Here is a 23,164-nt window from a genome sequence, read left to right on the forward strand (position 1 = left end):
TTTAGCAAGGATAAAATAAATAATTTTCTTATTTTAAAAAATTGTTTACACCAAGCCAATAAAACTGCATCTCCACTACTGTTTCCTTTCACAGCTTTTTTTTCTTTAATTCACCATTGTGGTCGTGTTTGCACAGCAGCGTTGCTACAGAGAGCTGAACTCAAATGCCACTTTGCTCATTATGAACCTCCCTGTGCTGCCTCTCAGGGGTTTTGCCCCTTTTTGACTAAGCGTGCACCTTGTTCCACAAATGAAAATGTGATGGAAGATGATCTACTATGGACACTTCAGTTCCTAGATTGGTACCTCATTTGTTGGTTCTTCCCCAGCTCTTCACCCACCCCTTGGCTAGGCTTTTCCAGGGACAAAATCAGAATTGGTCCTTGCACCAATTCAAGCAGAATTCAAGAAAAGTTTGGGCAATGAGACATGGAATATACAGGGTCTGAAGGGTTCTTTTCTATTTTCTACAGTGATAGGTTTTAAAAAGAAAAACCTCACTTGCAGATTCTGTAATTAAAGTGCAAAATAGTTATTATGTTGTCTAGTGGGATGCTATTGGGAGCAGTTTCTGCAGAATTTTCAAAAAGCCTTGAATCACAAAAAAACCACAACAAAGCACTAAAAGAATAATCCATTTATTTGCAAAATATACAAAACAGGTTTTAATGTATTCATGAAAATATCGAGGAACTGTACAAACACCACAAAAACCCCAACACAAACACAATTTATCCAGGTCTGTCCTTGTGAAGACAGCACCTATTTGCTCACAAGGTGAACCTGCACCATCCACCCCTCACAGAGAGGGGATTTCTCCCTCAGATGTGGTGCACAGCATTTCATGAGCAATATCTGCAGGGAAATGGGCTCTCCTGAGGGGCAGGATTGTCTTGGCAAGTTGGGGTCTTGTCAGAGCTCAGCTCTGGAATTACGTTTGTACCTGGCTCTGCTCCAGCTTTGCGCTCACCAAAGACAAACTAACCCTAATCCCTCAAAAAAACCCAAATAATTACATCAGTAGAGAGAAACTCCAGTGTCAGCCTGTCCTCAGCAACCAGAGGTCACCCCCTCAATCCTGCCCTGTAAGAAAGCAGTGCAGCATGCCTTTGGGGGGGATTGCTGACTTTCCACAGCAGCCCCAACGCTGCGAATCCAAAACAGCCCTGGAGGAGACCAAGCCCTCCCTTGGCCCAGCTCCACACAGCCACCTCTGCTAGAGGCTGTCACTAAACCCAATTTAGCCTCTTCTTGCCCGGTGTGAGTTTTGACAAATCCCTTTGATAAGGTTTGGGTTTAGATCAGCCCCACCCGTGCCCAGACTGGAATGCAGGCGTTGTCTTTACCCCGGGTTATTTCACCTGGTTTTGTGCAGTGTGGAGTCACTGGGTTGAGAGACTGATCCTGCTGAGACAACACCAGCACAGCACCAACATTTCTGTGTCCCAGGAGGCCACCAAGACCCAGGTTCAGTCACTTTGCTGGTCAGCCACATCGAGAACCCCATCAGTCACATGAGTGGCTCTGGCAGAGGCAGTAAACTAAAATCTAGACTTGACTGTGTTTTTTGTGGGTCTGTCATGACCTTGGAGCAGGATCCAAGCATTTCACCCTGCCACTTTCCTGAAGTTTCCCCAAAACAGATTTCCCTGCTGTAACTCTTGAGTAGTTTGAGCTGCCTGAGCTCTTGGGCAGACCCTGAGGATCCATGGGAGAACTGGAATCAATGCCTCTGTGGATCCATTGCAAACTATTCAACAGACCCCTGTGGTCTTCCTGAGCACTTAGCAAACCTCAGAACCAGACCTCCTCATCCATCCCACCTTCCCAGAAAGGGTTATTTATCAAAGATAAATGATAAATTTATCTTTGATCAATAAAATGAGAAGAAAATAATTGAGCCCACATATTGCATTTAGCCCCTAAATGCTCCTTTTTCACACTGAACTGCACTGAACTAAACATGTCCAGGGCACCTGCATTTCGCTACATTTTATGTACATTGCAAAAAAACTATTTTTAAAAGTAGAAACAGCCTTGGATTCACTGCAAACTATTCAACAGACCCGTACAGTCTTCCTGAGCACTTAGCCAAGCTCAGAACCAGACCTCCTCATCCATCCACCTTCCCAGAAGGAGTTATTTAGGAAAAAAAACGAGCTCATATGTTACATTTAGCCAAAAAAATGCTTTTTCCCACTGAACTGCACTGAACTAAACGTGTCCAGGGTACCTGTATTTCGCTACATTTTATGTACATTGCAAAAAAACTATTTTTAAAAGTAGAAACAGCCTTGGATTCACTGCAAACTATTCAACAGACCCGTGTGGTCTTCCTGAGCACTTAGCCAAGCTCAGAACCAGACCTCCCCATCCATCCACCTTCCCAGAAAGGGTTCTTTAGCAAAGAAACGAGCCCATATGTTACATTTAGCCCCAAAAATGCTGCTTTTTCACACTGAACTGCATTCACATGTCCAGGGTACCTGCATTTTGCTACATTTTCTGTACATTCCAAAAAAAAACTCAAGTAAAAAAAGTAGAAACAGCCTTGGAAATGAGGCTTTTCTCTCCACTGAAGAAGGCAGGTGATAGCAATTTCAGTTTGGGGGTTAAGGGAATGGTGGATGCACACACTGTCCCAGCTGGCAGAAGTTTATTCACCTCTGGAATAGGTGTTGCTTCTTACCAGTGTGCTCCGTCTGGAGTTGTAGGACATGTCTTCATACACCGCATTGGGCTTTTTCTTCTGGAAATATTTCTTCACCTGCAAAACAAAGAAAAGAGCCATTCAAAAGACAGCCTGGAAAGACCCCAAACAAGGACTCCCTTTTAGGAGTCCATCTACATAATCTGTTGGAAGAGGAAACATACTCCTAAAATTCCTCTCATGACCCAGTGAGGTTTTAGAGGACGAAGTGGAAATTATCAGCTTATTTACTTAACTTTCTTTTATGAGTCTGATGCAATTTCCTTCAAGAGTTGGATGTAGCTGTAGCTTTGACATAGATAATAAATGACAATAATGATAAATAAGGCTCATTCTAAGGCTGTTGCTGGTGACACAGGACACCAGGTCCTGCTGGGCTTTGACAGAACCATGTCACACTACTGGTTTTTAGCAGTGCTGGATCCACATTTGGAGGGATGAGACAGGATCCAGTGGATCACACTTAATTTCCAGTAATCTTTATGGAGCAAAAGGATAATGTCTGAACACTTTCTGCAGTATATGTATAGAAATAATCTCAGTGAAGGGAATTTTTTTTTTCTGTAAAGGGGCAGGTTTTCTTTTCCCCAGCACTACTTTCAGACATTTTATGAGGTTTTGTTGCCCTTGTGTCCCTCTCCAAGCATTCTCTTACATCTCTTACAAGCTTGCTACATACAGCTCTGGTCCCAATTCACAAAAAATTTTTTTAGAAATCAAGCAAAGCAGAACAGAGAGAGGCTTTGTGCAGGGATACACACACAACACATGGCTGTGTCAACCACACAGCTCACTGGAGGTTTGTTATCAAAAGAGAAACAATATCTTATTCACAAAAGGTTACAGAAACACGAGACACTGTGTCAGCTGCCAAGAGCTGACAGCTGGGAGATGTTAAACAAGGGCAAACAGGAGAGCAATAGCAAGCCCCAATTCCTCAGGTTTATCAGATGTTTGCTCGACTCAGGCACCATATATGACTAAGATGAGTTTGCCCCAGTTGTGCAGTGGTGACACAGTACTTACATCCACACGGTACAAGGTGCAGCCCACCAGGGCACAGAGCAGCAGAGCCACCACGGTGAGCAGGGCATACAAATCCCAGGAGCTCTTCTCACATGCCTGCCCCCCTTCTGCATGGAAAATTACAGCTGTGTTATTGTAAGCACTGAGAGGCAGAACCTCATTTTTATGGAGAAAAAAGGAAGTTGGCAGGCTGACCAAAAATTCAGCTGCCAAGAGGTACAGAGCCACGTTTGCCATTGCCATTTGCATTTTCATTGCCATTTGCAAATTTTGAATTGCCACTGGCATTCCCTGTGCTCTTCCAGAGGCTGGGTGGCTCAGCAAGGAGCACTCCACAAAGGCAGCTTCCACACCGCTGACAGCACCACACACTCCTAACGGGAACAGAAAATGTTTTCCTGCGCACCCCTGAGAGCTCTGAATTATCCAAGAGCCAGGAGAGAGGTGAGAGGTACGGACAGCAGCAGGAGGGTGCCGTGGTGTGAAATGCACTGAGCAGAACAATGCTTGTGGAAAGGGTTTCAACTCTCTAAATCCTCAATTAATCCATATATGAATAACACACTAATTAATAACATACCTCTGCTTTGTCAGGCTACTGTCATTTCCCCCTCCTCACTTCACTGAGTCTTTGCCCAAGTTGTGGGTGCTGGCACACTAACACACTAATAAATTATCCACTAATTAATAAATAATCCAACAATTACACATAAATAACACACTCATTAATAATCACACCCCTTCTTTGTCAGGCTACTGTCATTTCCCCCTCCTCACTTCATTGAGTCGTTGCCCCAGTTGATGGTGATGGCACAGAATAGGACCACAGTTGCCTTTGCAGACTGGAAGAAAATCCTCTGTGACTCTTAGGGCCTTTGTAAACGTTATTTTACAAAGGCCTCAGCAAAGGGTTAAATTAAACAGTAAGACCAAATTCAAGCATTCTCTTGCTGGTTCTGACTTCAGCTTAGCAAATGGGCACAGGATAATCCTGCAGAAAAATTAAAAAGCTCATCTTTGGAGCACAGAAAATTAAAAACTCATCTTTGGGACACAGCAAAATCAACCCCTCTCTTTGGAACACAGAAAAATCAACCCCTCGCTTTGCAGCAGACGCTCACAGAGTGCTCAGTGTGTAACAAGTGTATGTGAGAACATCTCTGCTGTGGTCTATATGCTTGAAGCAATTGCTTGAGGACTTGTTTTGTGCTCGCCAGTGTGATCTTTTTTAAACACAAGACTTGCTAGAGGGAATGGTTTATAAAAGCCATTTATGTCACACTAAGGTAAAAAAAAAATGGTGCTGAAGATACTTATTCATATCCTGAAACGGACAGGTTGCACACAGTGAAGTGTTTGTTACCTTGTTTTGACTTTTTTTTCTTTTTCTAAGCTGCAGGATTATGGCAAGGCCTGAACTCCCCTCTGGTTGTACGGGGAAGGTGGAAACAGAGTCTGTTTCTGTGTCTGTGAGCCTGAGCTCACTCTCCAAACTTTCCTAGGTTTGCCTGTCCTGACTAAAGTTCCAAAAGCTCTCTGTCCACAACACAACAATAGATATTTATGGTTAAACAAGCAGAAGGGTCGTACCTTTAACCAGCACCATGGTGCCACTCGCTGAGAGCAGAGGGAAGCCCCTCAGTATCTCAGCACAGACGTAGTAATCACTGTCCTTTTCCTGTAGGTCGTGTAGAGTTATCACAATTCTATTTCCTTCCCTTGAATACTCCAAGCGGTTCCCAAAGGCAGGAGAAAGCCATGACTCGTTCAGATGTGATACAGACAGAACTCTGTCAGGCTGCAGGTGAGTCCTGAGCAAGTAGAACTCCTCAGCTGAGCCGTTCAACACACAGGTGATGTTGACAGACTGGCCTTGCTCAGGGTTGGCATAGAGAGGTGACTGCTTCAGAACCCTGCTGTGTTTAGCTAAAAACAGAGAGATCAGTGGTTGTCACACACTTAACACAGTGCATTTTAACCGGGGAGCAAGGGCACAGAACAGACAGAAAGGATAGACCAGAGAAATGTAGATAAAATGAGTTTTCAAACATGCTTCACACAGGATTTGAGAAGAGGGATATGTTTTAGTACACCCTGACATATCTTCCTGCCTCAGGATCTAAAAATAGGACTGATCTACAGGTTTGGCTCTTTGTGAAGGGTCTGCAATTACCTAAAAATTGATAAATACTGATCTCTAAGGGAATACAGCCGGATCAGCACGTCCTGGGGCCATGCATCACTGAATGCTTTCTCAAGTGAGATGAAGCCATAGAAAGATCTGGGGGCTGTTGGTCTGGATCAAATCACACAGAGTGTGTCCCATCAATGTCGAAAATGGTCTGTGAGAATGGAGTGGTTATTAATGACTCATTGTCCAGCTGGGAAGACATTCCACTGAGTTCCTCTGAGGACAGGACTTTTTCCTTTTAACATTATCACTAAAGTGGATAAGGGAGTGAGAATTTATCATGTTTGTAAAGGGAAGGCTGTAAACATTTCAGAGAAGAGCATCAGAATCAAACAGATATATAAGGCAATTAAATAAAATAATTCAGAGACACAATACACAATAAACAAGATGTGATTCATCTGAGAAAACACAGCCAAGAAGTTTGAAAGGAGAAGCCCAAGAGAGGAGATGATAATCCTTAATGGATTTAAATTACTATTGCTGATCAGCAATCAATTAGATTTCACATGCCTCGGGGACAGAAAAGGAAGAAAACCCTCTAAGTTTGGGAAAGATGTTTCAGGTTAGAAGTCTGAAAGGAAAGGTACATGGAGGAATAAACTGCAAAAGAAGAGTGTGGACTCTACCTTCTTCTAATAAAAAAACCCCCAAAAAACAGGAAAATTGTTCCCCCAACCAGAAACACCTGCCAAAAAAAGCACTTCTGGCCATTCAGCAACTCCTCACTAACAAAAGAAAAAACTCTTTACCCACTCATGCCCAACTTGCAGAACTTGTCTAACACCAACTTCTTAATTATTACCAATTTGTCACTTAAGACAAATTAGTAAAAACAAAAGAGATTTGCAAAAACAACTGCTGCCAAAAAAAAAACAAACCCCTCTTTGCTCTGCTAGCTGTTTAAAAAGGTTTGACAGGTTGTTTTGGAAAGAACTGTGGGACCTCACTGTTTCCAAACTGCTGCAGCAAGCTATGTGACTCATGTGAAAATCTCTAGTTGGAATTAATGAGTCACAAATTAATCTTCTAGGATGATTTTGGGGGTTTTTTGGTACCCTACGGTCTCATGTGTTTTCTTCATTGTTTCAGGGAGCAAACCCACACATTCTTTAAATCTGTACATGACCTGAGCAGACAAGGGAGAAGTCTGCCAGACTCGCCCACCCATTGTGTCGTCTTCCAATCTTTGATTTAAAAGATAGATCTATATTTACCTTTTTTAAAAGGTGGAAATGCAATAGCTTTGACCACTACTATGGTTGTCTTCCCATATTGGTCTGCATGATGGCCATTGATTTCAGTAATTTCAGAGCATTGGTAGATTTCAGAATCAGATTCCTGTAACATGTTCAGGGTTATCCTGAAATTCTCCCCTTCCTCTGAACACTCAGTGCGTTCAAGAAATCTAGGATTGATCTTTGGAGGTTCCTTCTTGGAAAAATTTATCACATTGAGATTCTTTCTGACAACATTCAAGTGCATCATCACTTGATTTTGTGAACCATTCATTGGGCAAGTTATGTTGATGGAGTTTCCTTCCCAAGCACTGATAACGTCTGTTGACTGTTCATTTCCTCCACCTAAAAATAAGAAATGCAATTGAAATTGTAATATCAGAGTTCCTCTTGGTCTGTTCTTATCAAAGTAGGTTTCAAAACCAACTCCTCCATCAACAGAACCACTCTGGAAGAGTGGAGCTCAGTCTCCTTATGCTGGACATGTCATTTCTGAGCTGTCCTGGCACCTTTAGTGCCTTTCATGCCCATTGACCTGAGCAGCTCAGCACCTTCCCAAGCTTCAAAGGCCTTCGTCAAAAAAGTGGCTTCTGTCATTCACACAGAAAATTTAGTTCTCCCTGTAGATTCCCAAGATGATCCTATTCGTTCTCAAAATACAAGCTGCAGTAAATTTAGCCTGATAATCGGTTTCAGATCTAAATCAAGAATTTAAAAGTAAGAAAAAGTGGCAGAAAATGGAACAAAACATACTTGTCTTTTGAAAGTGGCATTTAATAACACCAGGGAACTGAACAATACAGATTCGCAGAGTCAATACAGGAAGAGGGCTGCAGAAGGTGTAAGTCCATTCTATTTTAAGAACCAAAGGCATGCAAATGTAGAACAAGACCCTTGGAGTTCTCCAATGACCCCAATATCCAAAGAACCTGAATGGGGAGTACTTGTGCAATGAATAACAAGGAATAGAGATATCAAATGGGAAATACCCGAGAGAAGCTATGTCAGAAGCAAGGGAAGAAAAATTAAATAGAGAGCATTGCATGTCTAAGACAAACATAGTTTAGAAAAGGTTGGAAAAAAGGAAAGAAAATATTGAATTGTAAGCAGTGTAAGAGCACTGATGTTGTACGTACCGTCCTGGGCAGAGAAGCACGGGAGAAGCAGAAGAAAGAGGGATGCATTTGGGAGACATAACATCCACAGCATTTTCAAAGGTCTTTTTAGTTGCTCCTTCAATCTGACCAATCAGTTCAAGTCCTGAGGAAGGAGTTGTAAGCCCCAGGTTGGGCTATTGCCTGGAGCTGTCTACTGGAGGAAGGCAGCTTTTGGCTGTTTTTCTGAAAGAAGTTTTGCTTTTGGTTTGGTGTCACAATGATTGTCATGGAGGGGGGGAAGAGCCTCTGGGAGGGGCGCCTTGGGTTTCTTCACACTTAAACCACCCCATATTTCCTGCTGCTGAACAACCCCCAGCCCCCAGTAGAAAGCTGTCTATGAGGAGCACCTACCTCCCCTCTGAGGACACCTGAGAAAAGGGAGGTTTGAATTTGCTCTTCCCAGTGCCAAAGTCAGGCAGTTGTTCTCCAGTTGTGGTCTCTCTGGAAATGCAGGGGCTTGGTACAATCAGTTCAGTTTTTCAAGATTCCCACAGGTTTACATTGGTGGCTGCAGATTCAAAAGTCTTTGCTTTGTAAGGAGAAAGGAGACGAGAGATGCTCCAGTACTTCAGGAAAACCCTCAATTATTATACAAGCCCTGCACACAAATCAGCAGATTTTATCTGTGTCTTGGCAATGACACTGTGAATAATTCCCAAGAGGAGGAGCTGGAGTTTCTTCAGCAAACACCAGCCACTCACACCCAGCATCCCCCGCCGGGCAGACCTGACCCAAAAACCACCCCTCCTGGCATCACCAGCAGGAGAAAGAAGATTTGACAGGAAATCTGTAGAACCTTAATGAGGTGTTTTCACCTTATTGCTAAAAAGATCTATTTGAGGAAACACCATTACCTGAAACTTTCAGGCTTTTCTTTCTCCCTTAACTTCATTGTAAAGCCAAGACAATAAACAATTCCAATCTTTACCAAGACAATAAAGCCTTTTCCACCATAGCAAAGTATTCTCTCAAAGTGAGAATGGAACTTGCAACCCAGAAAGCCAATTATATTCCACAGGCCTTCTTAACAAATAGAAAAGCAACAATTTCTATGAGAAGAGGTTGGCTCTGAGACAGGAGCACTTAAAGAAGACAGTGTGAGAACCTTGTTGGTATTTCTCCCATGCCAAAGCATCAGCACACAGATATAAAAAGTCCATGCAAGCTACCTGTGAGAAATTCCACTTGGTTTAGGCTGCAGTGCAAGACATAACCAGCAGTAAGTATTCTATCACCAGCTGTTAAACCATCTGGGGCCGTGTTCTTTATCCCTTCCAGGACCCATCCTCCTCCAGGGGTATCTGCTGTTCATGGGCCATCCAGGCTCACTGCAGGGCTGAGACAATTACATCATCCCATTGGGAGAGGCTCCACCCAGGGGGAGGAGCCCAGCATTCCTATTGGATAAAACCTGGGATTCAGAACAGCAGCACAGCCTGTGTGCACTGGATTCCCAGAGGGAAACCAGACCCATCTCACCACCACTGGACCTTCAGAGGAAAACTCTACCCTTCTACAGGATCATTGCTCCAACAGAACCACATCTGTCACTGCAGGAGGACTTGACGGGGCTGCTGCCAACGCTCTGACCAACGGGGTGTCAGATTGTATTCCAACTCTGTCAGTGTTTCCTTTTTGTCTGTTTGGTTTTCTTGTAATACTACATTTTTATTTTAATTTTCCTAGTAAAGAACAGTTATTCCTATTCCCATATCTTTGCCTGAAAGCCCCTTAATTTCAAAATTATAATAATCCAGAGGGAGGGGGTTTGCATCTTCAAGGGAGGCTCCTGCCTTCCTTAGCAGACACCTGTCTTTCCAAACCAAGACACTGCTGGAGGGCAGGGAAATACTCACTCTGGATGCTTTTGTGTCTCCCCAAGGGATGAAGGGTTGTGTGGTGGTGCCTGTATTGCCGATCTCGGCCAGCCCTGGCACCACAGTGGCAGGAGGAAAAAAGGAGAGATTCTTGAAGGGTTAATCCAACACGAGTTTATTTGGGCTCCAGACGTGGTGTCCTCACCTTGGGACACCAGCCTCAGAGAGACCCCGAGGGCTTCAGTACATCAACCTTTAAAGGGGGTGGAACAGAGGGGAGGGTTCAACCAGGGGCCAATGGGGTACAGCAAGGGTGTGGCTCATCATACAAAAGACAGGTGAAATAACCATGACAATGAGAGGGGGAAGCCTGCGTCCTGTCCAATCACTCGACACTTTCCCTGGAACCTTCTGGACGCAGGGAGAGGTCCCAGAGTGATAGACAGGACCAGGGGGTTATATAACAAATGATGGACAGATAACTGTAACTGGGGTGAGACCGTATGGGGAGGAACATTGGGGGTTACACAGAACAAACCATTACAGAAAACCATACCAGGCAAATATGAACATAATACAAACATGAACAAAATGCACCACCACAGGGCTGGGCCTGAAGCATTGGGGGATCAGCCCAGGATGCATCATTGTTTGGGGATCCACCAAGAGCAGCAAACTGGAGAAACCCTGGCTCAGAGAGGCCCCATTCAGAGGAAGGCCACTGGTGCAGGAGAGCTCCAAGGGTCTGGGATTTTACTGCTGTTTGTAGGGTCACAAAAGAGGGGCTTTAGTCTCAATGGTGTTTCATCCTGGCCCCACTTCAGACTGGCACACATTCTCTGCAAGCGTGAGAACAGGGATGTTGTGCCATTCAGGCAAGAAAAGTCATTTCCAATGCTGCTCCTAAGGAAACCAGGAGCTCATTGGACAGCAGCAGTGCCTGGGAGCAGACAGTGTTTCTGATAAACTCCAGAGAAGCTGAGCCAGGGGCTGCTCATCAAGGCTGAGGCCAAACGAGCATTTCTCAGATCAAAGCAGGGCTTGGAAAAGGGAGGATGCACCACCACACAGTGAATAGCCAGTGTTTAAGATAAAACTTTATTGTGATTGCTATGACACCTGAAATGAAAAAACAACTATCAGATTATGGCTTTTGGTGAGTCAGGCCTCTTAGTATTGTTTGGTTTTTTTTTTTTTATTCCATAAGACAAAATAAGATGATCTTTTAGGTCCCTTCCAACATAAATCATTCCATGATCCTATGATTAAAAATATTTGCCTCTATGCGTATATTCGATAGCAAAATACACTTGCTGAGGACAAACACTGTAGGTTTTTAAAGCAACTTCTCATTGCTTTTCCTGAGAAAAAACCTTTGGTGTGCACCAGCACAAGACAGCCTCAAAGAGGCAAAGTGGAACAGTTGGTAGGGATGTCCCCAAACACCACAATCTGTATAATCACCCATAAGAAGAAGAGATGTGAAGGAAAGAATGCTTTAGTGAGACATAAAGATCAGCCTGTAGCTTGTGTTTCCTGAGAGATCTCACTGAGGTGCCCATGTAACTTTTCCTCTCAACACATGTCCAGCTCTCTGGCCCCAACTGCTGTTACAGAGTAGAAATTAAATCTGCACATCGTTAAACCTGAGCACCTCAAGTTAATACAATGCCATTTCCAAAGCAAACCGTCCTCGCTCGTTTTACACAGCTCTGTGCTTGTCAAAAGCTTTCAGCAGTTTTGTTGAGAGGAAAAAAAATGGAAGTGCAATTGTGATAAGGTGCTACATAAAGAGGATTAGTCTTTTTCCTTCTATTTCTTTGTTCATCCACAGTCTGGCCTTTTTACAGGCAACGTTAGTTTTCATGTATTGAGTAAACATAACACTCCTCATGATAAAACACAGCTGCCAACTGGATCATCAACACCACAAACTCAGTAAATACCTAGAAGCCTTGGAAAACCTGGATTGTCAACACTTCAGGAATGTTTGACTGCATTCCACCACATTAAAATTGAAAATTTGCATCAAATCAGCAGAGGACTGAGTTAAAAGTCTGAGTGTAAAGCCCCGACTGGAGAAAAAAATCCTCTCCAACCCAAAAAAGCATTGGTCTCCTTTGTCAAACAAAAGGTAAATTTAAGCCCAGAAGCCCTTCTATCTTTCTAAAAATTAATTATTAAAATTATTTAGATCTTTTACATTAATAACTTTTCCTTTTAGATTTAACTGTAACAAAGTTCAAGAGGGACACAACACCCAACATCCTTTGGGACTCCCTGCTGCAAGTTTCAGCTACAGGTTTATGGGGAACCAAACCATGGAAAAATGATTCAGCAAATATTCACACTGCTTCAGGAATTTGCTTTTCCACTTGTGCTGCCACTGATTTTCACTCAACAGTCCTGATACTAAATTAGATCCAATGCAAAAGTTGAAGATTTATTCAAATCAAGTGGGAAATGGGGAATGATTTAAAGATACCAAGTACCCAATAGGATTCCTGAGGGGCTGGATTAGTTGCACTCTGTCTAAATTTGGCTAATTTGCCAGGAAGATTGATAGCAGAGTTCTGTTCAGCCTGAGGGGAGGCCAAGGCCTCTGTGCCATTCCTGAAGGAGCTGGACACAGCCTCCCACCCATCCATCCCTGCACGGGAACAAACTCACAGATGTCCTCCGCCTGCAGGTGGGGGCAAAACCAAACATCTCTTCAAAAACCACCAAACTCTTCCAGCTGAACCAACCAACCAGCTGTGCAAAAGGCTTTGGTGAATCAGAGATGACCTGAGAATTAAAAAATACAAATACCTGGGTGCCTGCTGTGGTATTACCTAGTGAAAGCCATGCAGTTCACAGTTCCAGTCACAGAGAGAATTCTGCTGGTTTCAGCCTGTGCTGCCGAGTCAGCCACACACCCTGTGTGCCCGCTGTCTGCAGCCAAGCACCAGGAGAGCATGGGGGCTCCTGGTGCTGCTTGTGCTGCTCACAAAGGCCTGGAGCTGGACAAGAGTGTCAGTGCTTTGGGCAGGTGTGGATGTGGTGATGGTACATTAGTGAAAACAGGTCTATTTGTGAATACAAGAGCAGGAGTTCTCATGGACAATCAGTCTGCATTCAGCTGGTTACTGTACATCATGAGAGAGGAGGAGCATGCTGCTGGTGGAGAGATTTTGTCCCTTGTAGATGGTTATCAAAGAGAAGTGGAGCTTTCTCTGAACTGTTTGTCATACCTAAGAACTGCAGGATTGAAAAAAAAAAAAAAATAGGTGAGGTCACCAAAGAAATTGGTAGATTCCACTCAGAATTATAAACAAAATGCCTGTACTTGTGAAGTCCTCCAGGCATCTCCCCTCTCCCACCTGCTCCTGGGCCACCCCTTGCTCCACAAAGGAGGCAGCAGCTTCACAGCCATGAATGTGGGCTCAAGGCTCTGCTGTGACCCTGCCCTGGGGCTGTGACCCGTCAGCCTCTGCCTTGGAGGGGCTCTAGGACACACCTGAGGCATCACTGGATCTTGCACCCCAGGGCAGCACCTCAGGGCAGTCATTACTCATAAATTTTTCACCCCTCAACACCAATAATCTGTTATTATCTACCCCTCACACATTGATCTATTGATGTAACAGCGAGACTGGTTTAGTGCTGCCTTTGCAAGCCCTTGTACAACTCCTCCTGAAACAAATTCAGACTTGGAAATTCAATCCTTTGACTCTCAGAAAGAAACAACCAGCAGCAGTTTCTAGGGGATGGACTAGCTGAGTAACTGAGAGGAGTCTCAGCCTCAGGAATTCACAAGGGGCTTAAAATGACATGGACACCCGATGGAGGGGGAAAGCTGCATGGCAGGTTCAAGAAGGGTCTGTAGAAGTCCCCACAGAGCCTATCCCACCTCTTCCATGCATCTTGGTTTGCAGAACAAACTTCCCTCTTGGATGTATTTAGGGAAATATTTATTCTCAAGTTAAAGCTGGCTCTGTGGTGGGCAGGGCTGAGAGAGGGAGCCACTCTCCTGAAGGCCCTGTCACACCTGGATGTCCCTCAGTGTCCTGGCTGGGACACGTCTGCCAGGGAAGCTGCACAGCAGTGCTGCAGTCTGGGGCTGCTCCAAGGAACAGGATCCCGTGGAGGGAAAGCTGAGCCATGTGATTTCCCAGCCCTGCCAGTGCTTCCCCTTTGTTTCAGGAGGAAGCAATGAGGCAATTCCTTGTGTGGTTATTTTTTATAACAAGGCCACTTGACAGCACTGTAACAGGAGGAGAGTTCATTCCAGCTGTCAGCCCAGTGAAGATCACTCAGAACTGCACAAACAACAACGGAGACGAGATCCAGGAGGAAAACCCTTTATGCTTTTTCCACTTCCAGGTGTGCAACACACACAATTCGTCAGATTTACCTTGGCGCCGCCGCTGCAAGTAACACAGGACGGCTCCTCCTGTGCAAACCACAGCAACCACTAATCCCAACGGAAGGCCAATGCTGTTATTTTTGCTGGTGAGAAATTCGGGATTATCTGCAGAGTAGAAGAAAACAGAGCATCCAAGTGAAGCAAGCAGGAGTGCCAACCCACGAGCTGCCTCCTAAGCACCGCACGAAGGAACTGGCCCCATCTGATAAAGAGAGAAGGAACTGATGAATGAGAGAACAGATAGCCTCCGGCTCATCACATCTTACAGAAGGAAACTGGCATAATGCTCACGTTATCAACATTCAAATCAAATCCTTGTCAGCCCATCACAACAGATGCCTTTGAACATCAATCTTGTCTGAAATAACCAAAAAGTGGTATGACACCCATCCTTGATGAAGTGTTCAAATAAGGAAATCCACTTTGACTGGTTTTTTAACACTTTTTTTGTCCATAACCTAAGGAAGATGACAGGGATTTCTACCATGAAAGAAGTTTGAATATATAAATTTCACCTTTAATTGAGAAATGTCCTCTTAATCTGGAGACAAGTCTCATTTAGCACTTACTGATGAGGACAATTCTTGGGAACTTGTTGCACGCCCATCAGGTGCTCCCCTCCCTCAGCATCCCTGAGTCTGTCACTATAGAATTACAGGAACCTGAGCCTGTGGACATCTCTGTCCAGGACTGGACATGTTCATCTGCCAAGGCTAAGTCTCTGAGACTGGATGGCTGCAGCAGGTGTGGATTCAAGTTATGAAGGTACAGGACATCACCCTGCCCATGTAAAACTGTTCACATCAAGCTGTCGGGACAAACCCCTCTCTAAGCAAAAGGCAAACAAACAGGAGAAGAGATTAACCTAGAATTCCCTCACCAATGGAAATCGGCAGTGTGATGGGTTTTGGACGTGACTTTTGAGTGTAGCACTTCAGGGTAGGGTCGTGCTTCCAGATATCTGTCTTCGCTTCACAGCAAATAGTCTTCTCAGTACTGTTGTTTCCTCTTCCATTTTCTGAGAAAGATGAAAGGTAAAAAAAGTTTTGATTATAAATATGGATCATGTAGAAAGTCCTCAGTGAAGGGCTAAAGATGTTAAAGAGGTTAATAGATTTAAAATGTGGATCATGTTGCACTAAATGTTGGTGATCGCTATGATTGCTACAAGTTAGAAATGTTTCATCCCCTAACAGTCCAAATGAACCATTGCCATTAGATTTCCTTCTCACTAAAGCTGATGAGTTGTTCTGGGAATCAAGAATGGAAATATTTGAAGAAGGTAAGAAAGTTTTCACATGCAATTAAGAATAACGAGACATCTGTAAAAAGCTTATCATTACCTTTATGCAATAGAAATCTACTCAAAAATTTTGTCTTTTACCCACAGGAACCAAAGAAGAGGAACAAGCAAGTCCAGTAGCTGAGTAAATCTCTAAGACCTTGGAGTGCATCTCCTATCAACCCTGCATCCCACTGTGCCATTACAGAGCTTATTCTTCTTCTAAGAGAATCTGGAAAACTCCCTCCTACTTTCACTTGTACATCCACCCCTTTCCCTCTCCAGGGACACAGGCATCCCTGTCTACAGCAATTTTCAGGTCTCACTGTGAGTGTTTTAGTGTCAGCAAAGCTTTACACAGTAGTGACAGCATGTAGATATTTTGCAGTGGGGAGCACAAATACAGGAGAGAAATGGTTTCTGGTGGCCAGGAATTAAACACAGGAGGAATTGTTAGGCTAAATAAAGGCTTACAAAGGGGAGAACTCTTTTTCTTCATTTTCTTCAGTCAAGAAGAAAATTAGAAATTATGCTCTAACTCCAACAGGAGAGGTGATAAAAGCTGCTCTCAGAGAATCAACTACAGACAGAAATGTCACTGACTTGGATGGAGCTCAACTAAGTAACACCCCTGCAACCTGAGCCACCATGAATTTTGCCCTCATGGAGCCACTTGTTCCATGTACTGACAGGTGTTTGAATCCCTGATTTTGGCAGTTTTGTGAGGAAGCCAGAAAGATGCTCCTGGGCGTTTACTGAATTGGACAGAAGAGCAGCTCAGGGCAGCTCTTGAGGCTGGACCTGGCTCTGGGTGTGTTCTGGCTGAAGCAGCTGGGATTCACACATTGCAATATGGCACAGAATTCCACCATGGGAATTTCTGTTGCCAAAAAAACAAAAAAAACAAACCCTAAAATAAAAACATATCTTTATAATCAGAGTAACACGTGTTTATCTGAATCTCTCCTGGTGTAGTTTTAAGCAGTGTTTGACCTGAAAGAACTGAATTTACTTTTGTGAATAGTTTTATCCCTTTTTTCACAGAAGAAACCTATTCATTGCAGTTTATTCACTCATAAGCCTTGCTGTCTGCCCAAATAGAGATTAGATCAGTTTCCTACCCAGAAATGTGTTTTCCATCAATTAATGACCAGGATCCCAGCACAACATACCTCCAGAATTGAGGATGCCACACGCGACTCCTGCTCCCCCAGGTCTCTTCCAGGCAACACCATAAACTCCTTTCAGACAGGAATTTGCATGCTCAAAGCAAACAGTGATGTGTGTTTCGTTGGTCATCAACTCAATTGCTACACTTGAAAATGTCTTGTTTTGTGTGTTAGCAATTCTTGTGAAGTTTTTAAAACTGTTTCCTCTAGGCTTGCATATGCAGCTCTGGCAATCCTTACAGCGGTAGAGTGTCACATCTGGGTTGCCAAAGGAAGAGTCTGCTGTCCCTTCAACATGGCCAGCAATGGACATGGCAATATCTAAATCAGAAAACAGAGAAAAAACATTTTCTACCAATTTTTTACCCAGAAGTTTAGCATTAGAGAACAGGATGGGGTTTGGTGGACAAGCTCAGTCATGGCTTTGGAGATATTGTCTGCCAATGGGCAAATTTTATACAGTATTGGGGGCAGTACACAGGATAATTTTGGGGATAGAAACATGATAGAATTTCTCCACCGCTTCCACTGTTTGTTTTTTAACTGGGAAGCTGGCAGCTTGGGAAATGAGTTGAAAGATGTTTCTCTTGCTCAGTTCATCTGTTCTTGTCCTTTTTCCTTCCCCAACTCCTTGGCACAATCCCACCAGGTGTCCCTCCAACACACTGCCAGATCCCAAGACCCCTGAAGTTCAGAGCTGAGCTGCCAGACTGCCCAGTTTGGGGGCAGTGTCCCAGATTTCCTCCCTCAGACTCTCCCGGGAAAGAGTCAGTCCTCTGGGAGAGGACTCACCTCATCTGACATCAGACAGACCCAAAGAGTCACCCCTCCCAGAAGAGGTGATTGTAACAGGTCAAACACATCAACCTTCACCTCCATCATTTCTCTCTTCACCTTAGAGGTTTTGTGGTCTTGGTTTTAACTAAGCACAGCTGAACTTTCTCCTAACAGTCCAGAGGTTTTGAGTTATGGAAGTGCAGGGAAAAGCACCAAGGTCAAACACACAGACTCACTTGGATGGGAAGCAGCAAGAGCCAGGAGCAGGAAACCAGAGTGCAGGAGGTGGTGAGAGGCCATAAGGCTGCCCGGGGGTCTCAGCTCCATCAGGGCTGGAGCTCTCTCAGATCCTCCACAGTGCCAGGGCAGGCTCAGCAGGCTCCTCACTCAGTCTTCTCCCTGTTGGGAATGAAAGGCAGTGCTTAGCACCCAAGTGTCTCTGTTCTCTCGGTCCAGACAAAAAGATAACAGCTGGCAGACCAAATGCCAGGTAGCTGCCTCCAGCCCATGGCGATGGGAGCAGGGCAGGGGACACAGTGCTCAGGGCTACTGCACTCTGCAAGGCCTTTTGCAAGGGCCAAACTCAGCCCTTTCCATCTCTGGCTCAACCACAGCAGTAGGAGGCATGAAGTCCTTCTGCAGGGAGAGGGAAATCCCTCCTGAGCCTGCGCAGGAGGCTCCGTGTCCTCCAGGCAGTGGCCCTGCACACAACCCTCAACAGGAGCAGCAAATAACAGCTTGATTTGCTGTCACTTCCAAAACACACCAGAAAATGAACTAAGGAAGATGGATTATGCTGAATGAATATTTCACTTGGCCTAAGATGAAATATTTATTTCTAATTTTGGAAATCTGATGGGAAATATCGATTTAAGCAAAATGAACAAAAAACCAAGAACTTGGTGTTTGTTTACAAAACGTCCTTGGATTTAGTCAGAAGTTAATTTTCAACCATTTAGATAAACCTTCACAACCTTGTGATGTATGTTTTAGCAAAGTACTTGACAAATAAGAAAAAAAATATAGAAAATTCACCTAACTTTCCTCACCAGACTAGCTCTAGAAAACACAAACTGCTTTGTTCCTGGGTGCTTTTCATCCAAAGCTTTCATTAAAACAACTTTTTTGCTGCCACTACCTGAGAAGTAGCTTGATGAAAATTCCAAATTAATTATACACCAATTCCTGATTGTACATTCAAGAGAAGTTAATAAATGCTTATCTCTAATGGTTTGTGCTGATCCAGATCTGCTGAGAGTTCCACCTCATTTACCAGAAACAGATGATCCAGGAGACACACAACCCAAGGGACATGCCCATTCCAGCTGCCCGCAGGTGCACACCCAGTTTTTGAGACCAGCTGCAAAATTTCCTAATAATAAAACCTGGTACACCTCAGGCTCTCGACACAGTTGCAGGACGCAACTCCAGGGAATGCTGGACAGAGCTGGGCCCCTGGCACTGCTCCATACACACTCTCCAGGGAGTGATCCAGCCTCTTCCACCTCCACCACATGAGGCAACCATTTGCACTTTATGCACAGAGCTCCTGCTCACCTGGACAGTCCTGCAAGGATTTCCTCCGGCCCCACCAAGCATTAACAACAGTCTCTTCTTATCCTCTTCCCATACATCAAAAAAAATGACCCTGTCTTTTGAATTATTCCTTTTTTTCTTATCATCTATACTGCACACATTACTTTATCCCATTTCCCAATTCACAAAGCACAGTTAACAATGCCTGTCTCTCCCATGCTGCAGATCAGCAGAGTTCCAAGGGGTTGACAACAATCTTGGAATCATAGAACCACAAATCCGGAAAAGACCCTCAGGACCATCGAGCCCAGCTGTTAACACAGCACTGCCAACCATTTAGATCATGTCCCTAAGTGCCACTTCTTCTTGTCTTTTTAGTGCCTCCAGAGGATTCATACCCCAGGGCATGTTTACTGCACAGAACAGCTGCAGCACATCTGGCAGTTATTTACCCAGAAGTTAAGATTTGGGTTTTCCCCAGTAGTTTTCAGCCTGAGGTCTGTGTCTTATATACTCATTTATTTGGTCCACTCTTCTGTGGTCTTCTTGCCCCTCTCCTCATTCTGGTCAAAAGATATCTTCCTTCCTCTTCTCTCTGGTGACATTTCCTCCTTCCTTCCCTCTTCTCTTCAATTTCAACAGCCAGAACACCATCCACCAAATCTCTGGTCCCCTCCACTGATCTGCCTTAAAACCTGGCAACTCTCCAGCTGTCTTGGCCAACTCCTGCCATCAGTTTTAAACTTACTTCAACAAAGCACTCAAATCTAAAGTGAACACATTCTTTGGGCAGAAAATATTTTTCATCCAATTTTTTTCATTTGTTTCCCTTTCTATTTCAAAGCAATACAAATTTTCACTTTTCAGAGCTCTTGGGGTTGTCTGTGGAGCTGTAACAGAGCAAAGCCAGACCCTAAAAGCAGAACAAGCAGTAAGTGAATAAAAGAAGAAAGAGGAAGAGCTGGAATTCCTTCAGTAAACGCCAGCCACTCACACTCAGTTTCTTCCCAGGTCAGACCTGACCCACAAACCAGCCCACCTGAGATGACCAGTAGGAGAAAGTGGATTTGACAGGAAATCTGCAATGCCCCGACAAGGTCCTTTGGTTTTGTTTCCCAAAGGATCTACTTGAGGAAACATTACTACCTGAAATTCTCAGGCTTTTCTTTCTCCCATAACAAACACAAGACAACAAATAACTCCAGTGTTCACCAAGAGAAGAAGGAAATTCAGCCTCCAGTGCAATGGCAGTGCAATTCGCTGCCAGCAGAACAAAGGTTCTCTCAAAGTTAAAGTCTAATGACCTGGAATACTCTGACCCATTTGTCCTCTACTTCAGCACAAGTTTAACCAGCTCACTGCCTTTCCAGAGTGTGTCCTCAGGCTTCCTGCCTCTGGCACAGGCTCAGTGGGGACAGCCAAAGTGACCAGAGCAGAGTCCCCCCAACACCCCCCAGGAGCCAGCAGGGCAGAGCTGCTGCCCCAGGGTTCACACGTCCTCCCCTCTCCAGCCAGCCACTAAACACAGCCATGGACACACAAAACCCAGTGCTGTTCTCCAGCTGTAAACACTGCATTTTTTCACCACGTTGCTCTCTTCCAACCACATACCCTGCGCTCTGTAGATTTAGGAGCAGTTTACTCTGGGGTTTGTGGTCAGAAGCAGCTTGGTGGAACAAGACACCACAATCTCTAGAAGATTTATGTGGCATTCTAAGGGTCCCATGAAGAAGGCTTAAGTTGCAGTCAGTTTGGAGAAAATAATACTTACTGAAGGAAGCAAGGCAGCAAGAGAATAAAACTCAAGGAACTTCAGAAGATCCTATAGATTTTATTTTCTACTCTAAGTTCTTTCCCAGAAAAGGAGAAGTATTTACAGAAGACAATTTTGGTATCACTTTCTTTATGATTTGTCCCTCATTGGTCTGCTGTATGCCACTTCAACAAGCCTTTCCAATAAAAAACAAATAAAACAAAACAAAATCATGTGAGAGGATAAAGCAGCTCTTTCCTGACTGAGTGTATGACTGCAGGTTGTATCCACAGTTCCAAAAAGCCACTGCAGAGAGAGCAACCAGCAGGACATTGTGGTTGAGCTGAGACATCTCTGCAAAATATCCTGAATGTAAAGCACACTTTGGCTTTCCTCTACCTACTCTGAAAAAAATTTCCATAGCAACCACTATAAAACATGGGTAACAGTTTTTTACTGCCTGCAGTGCATTAAGTAGAATGAAGTACTTCAGTGGATTAACTTCTTCTATTTTAAAACCACTGTCCTTCTTAGTTACTAATGCTTTGTGTTTCAGTTCTGTTTTGTTTTGCTCTGAGCCCAGAGCCGCCAGGTCGGATTGTTCATTAGTCGGGATGGATGTGAGGGAATGCACAATCAGCTCCAGCCTGAGTGGCAGCCTCTCCTTGGAAAGGAGGAGAGCTGCAGGGATTTCTCCTGCAACACTTCTGACAAATTCTCCCTTATTTGCAAACATGACAGGATGGCACTTTTGGAAAAGAAGATATTCGCAATATATGCCAAGGAGCAATGAGGAAAAAAAGGGTTAATGGATATGGGAAAAATTATTCAGGAATTACGTGAACAGGAAAATGCTGTTAATACATTTATTCTATCATTTCTGAGGTCACTCACACTTTTATATAGATGCACCAACAGAAGCTGTTGGGTTTCTGCATTCACACAGTCAGTGTGAGTTCACACAGGGCTCTCTGGAAGTTGCCAGTCTGGGCTATAGACTTGGCGTAATTTAGTTACAAAGATCACCAGCACCAGTAACACATGTTCCTCCCTATGGAGAAAATGTTCAGCACGCTGATCATTTCCCTCCTGCCACACACATTTCACTGCCTGCTTCTGAATGCCTACTTCAAAACAAGAAAGCAAGAATTTGTAAGAGAACAGGGTGGAAGACAGGACCCTCTAAAAAGAAGAAGACAGTACCTCAGAAGCTGTTTGTGTCCAAGGAAGCCTTCATGCCTCTTTCCTTCTCCAAGTGCCTGCACAGCCTTTCCAAATGTAAATTCATTCAGCTCCTCTTCCAGAGGAAACTGAGAAGTCAATGGGATCAGAAGAAAAAGCATTTGACCGGCCCCTTATTTAAACACATGATGTCATAAAAAACTTTCAGTTTCGTTTGAGTACATCGGCAAGGCAAACAAGGCAAACAAGGTAAACAAGGTGTGCCCTGGAACTGCAGGAAATGAAGTTGGAAAACATGGGAAAACCCAATCACACACCCTAAAACTTCCCAGGAGCCTGCTTAGAGCTGAGCAGTGCCCCTGTCCCTGTAGGTACTGCTACAGCCATGTGCGGGGACTGGATTTGAGATCTGCTCCCCAGTCTGGTGCTGCCTGGCCGTGCAAGGGCTCCCAGGGTCTGCTGTGAGCTCAGGGCTGTAAGCACAGGGTGCAGATGAGGGTAAGATCTGCTGCTTTTTCTCTCCTTTTTGGGTGGGGTTTTTTGGGGTGGCATAAGGCAAATCAAACTATCAAAGCAGATTTTTAACTCTCAGCAAATGCAGCACAAGGAGGTTACAACAGGAGGGTGACGTGGAGAGTGCCTGACCCTCTCCTTTTCCCCTCTTCTCTACAACTCCAGATCTCTCCACACAGCCATAAGATGTTTTGCCTTGACTTGGATCCTGCTTTGACACACAGAACAACCTTTGGTTTCCTTTTTGTTGCCTTGTGTACGGTGTCCTCCAGCCGGTCACAAGCAGCAGTCCCAGCCCTGGGCTGCCATAAACGATAGCTGGATCTAAGAACAGCAAAACTTCTCCCAGTGCACAGTTCACCCTTTCACCAAGCCTCTGTTTTATTGCATTTTGTCATGATCCAC

General features: G+C 44.3%; 2 protein-coding genes across 7 annotated transcripts; both read right to left on the bottom strand.

The window, feature by feature from the left end:
- Window positions 1-622: 622 nt before the first annotated feature.
- CD7 (CD7 molecule) lies at window positions 623-8,683 on the bottom strand. Of its 3 annotated transcripts, XR_010745006.1 has the most exons (6): window positions 8,302-8,683; window positions 7,145-7,510; window positions 5,327-5,662; window positions 3,737-3,843; window positions 2,527-2,767; window positions 623-2,270 (listed from the first exon to the last, which is right to left on the bottom strand). XR_010745006.1 is itself a non-coding variant. In XM_066332099.1 (5 exons), the coding sequence occupies exons 1-5, from the start codon at window positions 8,372-8,374 to the stop codon at window positions 2,657-2,659; spliced, it is 990 nt and encodes a 329-aa protein (XP_066188196.1). In that variant the 5' UTR covers window positions 8,375-8,683; the 3' UTR covers window positions 623-2,656. The 3 variants fall into 3 exon arrangements, 2 of the variants coding, with proteins under 2 accessions (XP_066188196.1, XP_066188195.1); XM_066332099.1 differs by having other exon boundaries at window positions 623-2,767; window positions 3,737-3,840; XM_066332098.1 differs by having other exon boundaries at window positions 623-2,767.
- Window positions 8,684-11,218: 2,535 nt separating this feature from the next.
- Window positions 11,219-22,427, bottom strand: LOC136369321 (uncharacterized). Of its 4 annotated transcripts, none has more exons than XR_010745009.1 (6): window positions 22,268-22,427; window positions 18,012-18,174; window positions 17,002-17,319; window positions 15,428-15,565; window positions 14,536-14,749; window positions 11,219-13,379 (listed from the first exon to the last, which is right to left on the bottom strand). XR_010745009.1 is itself a non-coding variant. In XM_066332100.1 (6 exons), exons 2-6 carry the CDS (start codon window positions 18,100-18,102, stop codon window positions 13,333-13,335), a joined length of 726 nt encoding a protein of 241 aa, XP_066188197.1. In that variant the 5' UTR covers window positions 18,103-18,174; window positions 22,268-22,426; the 3' UTR covers window positions 11,219-13,332. The 4 variants fall into 4 exon arrangements, 1 of the variants encoding a protein (XP_066188197.1); XR_010745007.1 differs by having other exon boundaries at window positions 14,536-14,652; window positions 22,268-22,420; XM_066332100.1 differs by having other exon boundaries at window positions 14,536-14,652; window positions 15,413-15,565; window positions 22,268-22,426.
- Between the last annotated feature and the right edge of the window lie 737 nt (window positions 22,428-23,164).

This window comes from Sylvia atricapilla, chromosome 18, assembly GCF_009819655.1.
Source record: "Sylvia atricapilla isolate bSylAtr1 chromosome 18, bSylAtr1.pri, whole genome shotgun sequence".
In the NCBI taxonomy this organism is placed as follows: domain Eukaryota; kingdom Metazoa; phylum Chordata; class Aves; order Passeriformes; family Sylviidae; genus Sylvia; species Sylvia atricapilla.

Excerpts from the sequence above, each read along its gene's own strand:
- LOC136369321 (XM_066332100.1), bottom strand. The coding sequence starts at position 18,102 with ATGGAGCTGAGACCCCCGGGCAGCCTTATGGCCTCTCACCACCTCCTG. Across the intron at positions 17,320-18,011 it reads TCTTGCTGCTTCCCATCCAA|ATATTGCCATGTCCATTGCT; the intron begins GTGAGTCTGTGT and ends TTTCTGATTTAG. Across the intron at positions 13,380-14,535 it reads CTTGCAGCGGCGGCGCCAAG|TTCTTAGGTATGACAAACAG; the intron begins GTAAATCTGACG and ends TCAATCCTGCAG.
- CD7 (XM_066332098.1), bottom strand. The coding sequence starts at position 8,374 with ATGCTGTGGATGTTATGTCTCCCAAATGCATCCCTCTTTCTTCTGCTT. Across the intron at positions 5,663-7,144 it reads ATTTCCACCTTTTAAAAAAG|CTAAACACAGCAGGGTTCTG; the intron begins GTAAATATAGAT and ends CTCTGTTTTTAG. Across the intron at positions 2,768-3,736 it reads GCACCTTGTACCGTGTGGAT|GTGAAGAAATATTTCCAGAA; the intron begins GTAAGTACTGTG and ends TTTGTTTTGCAG.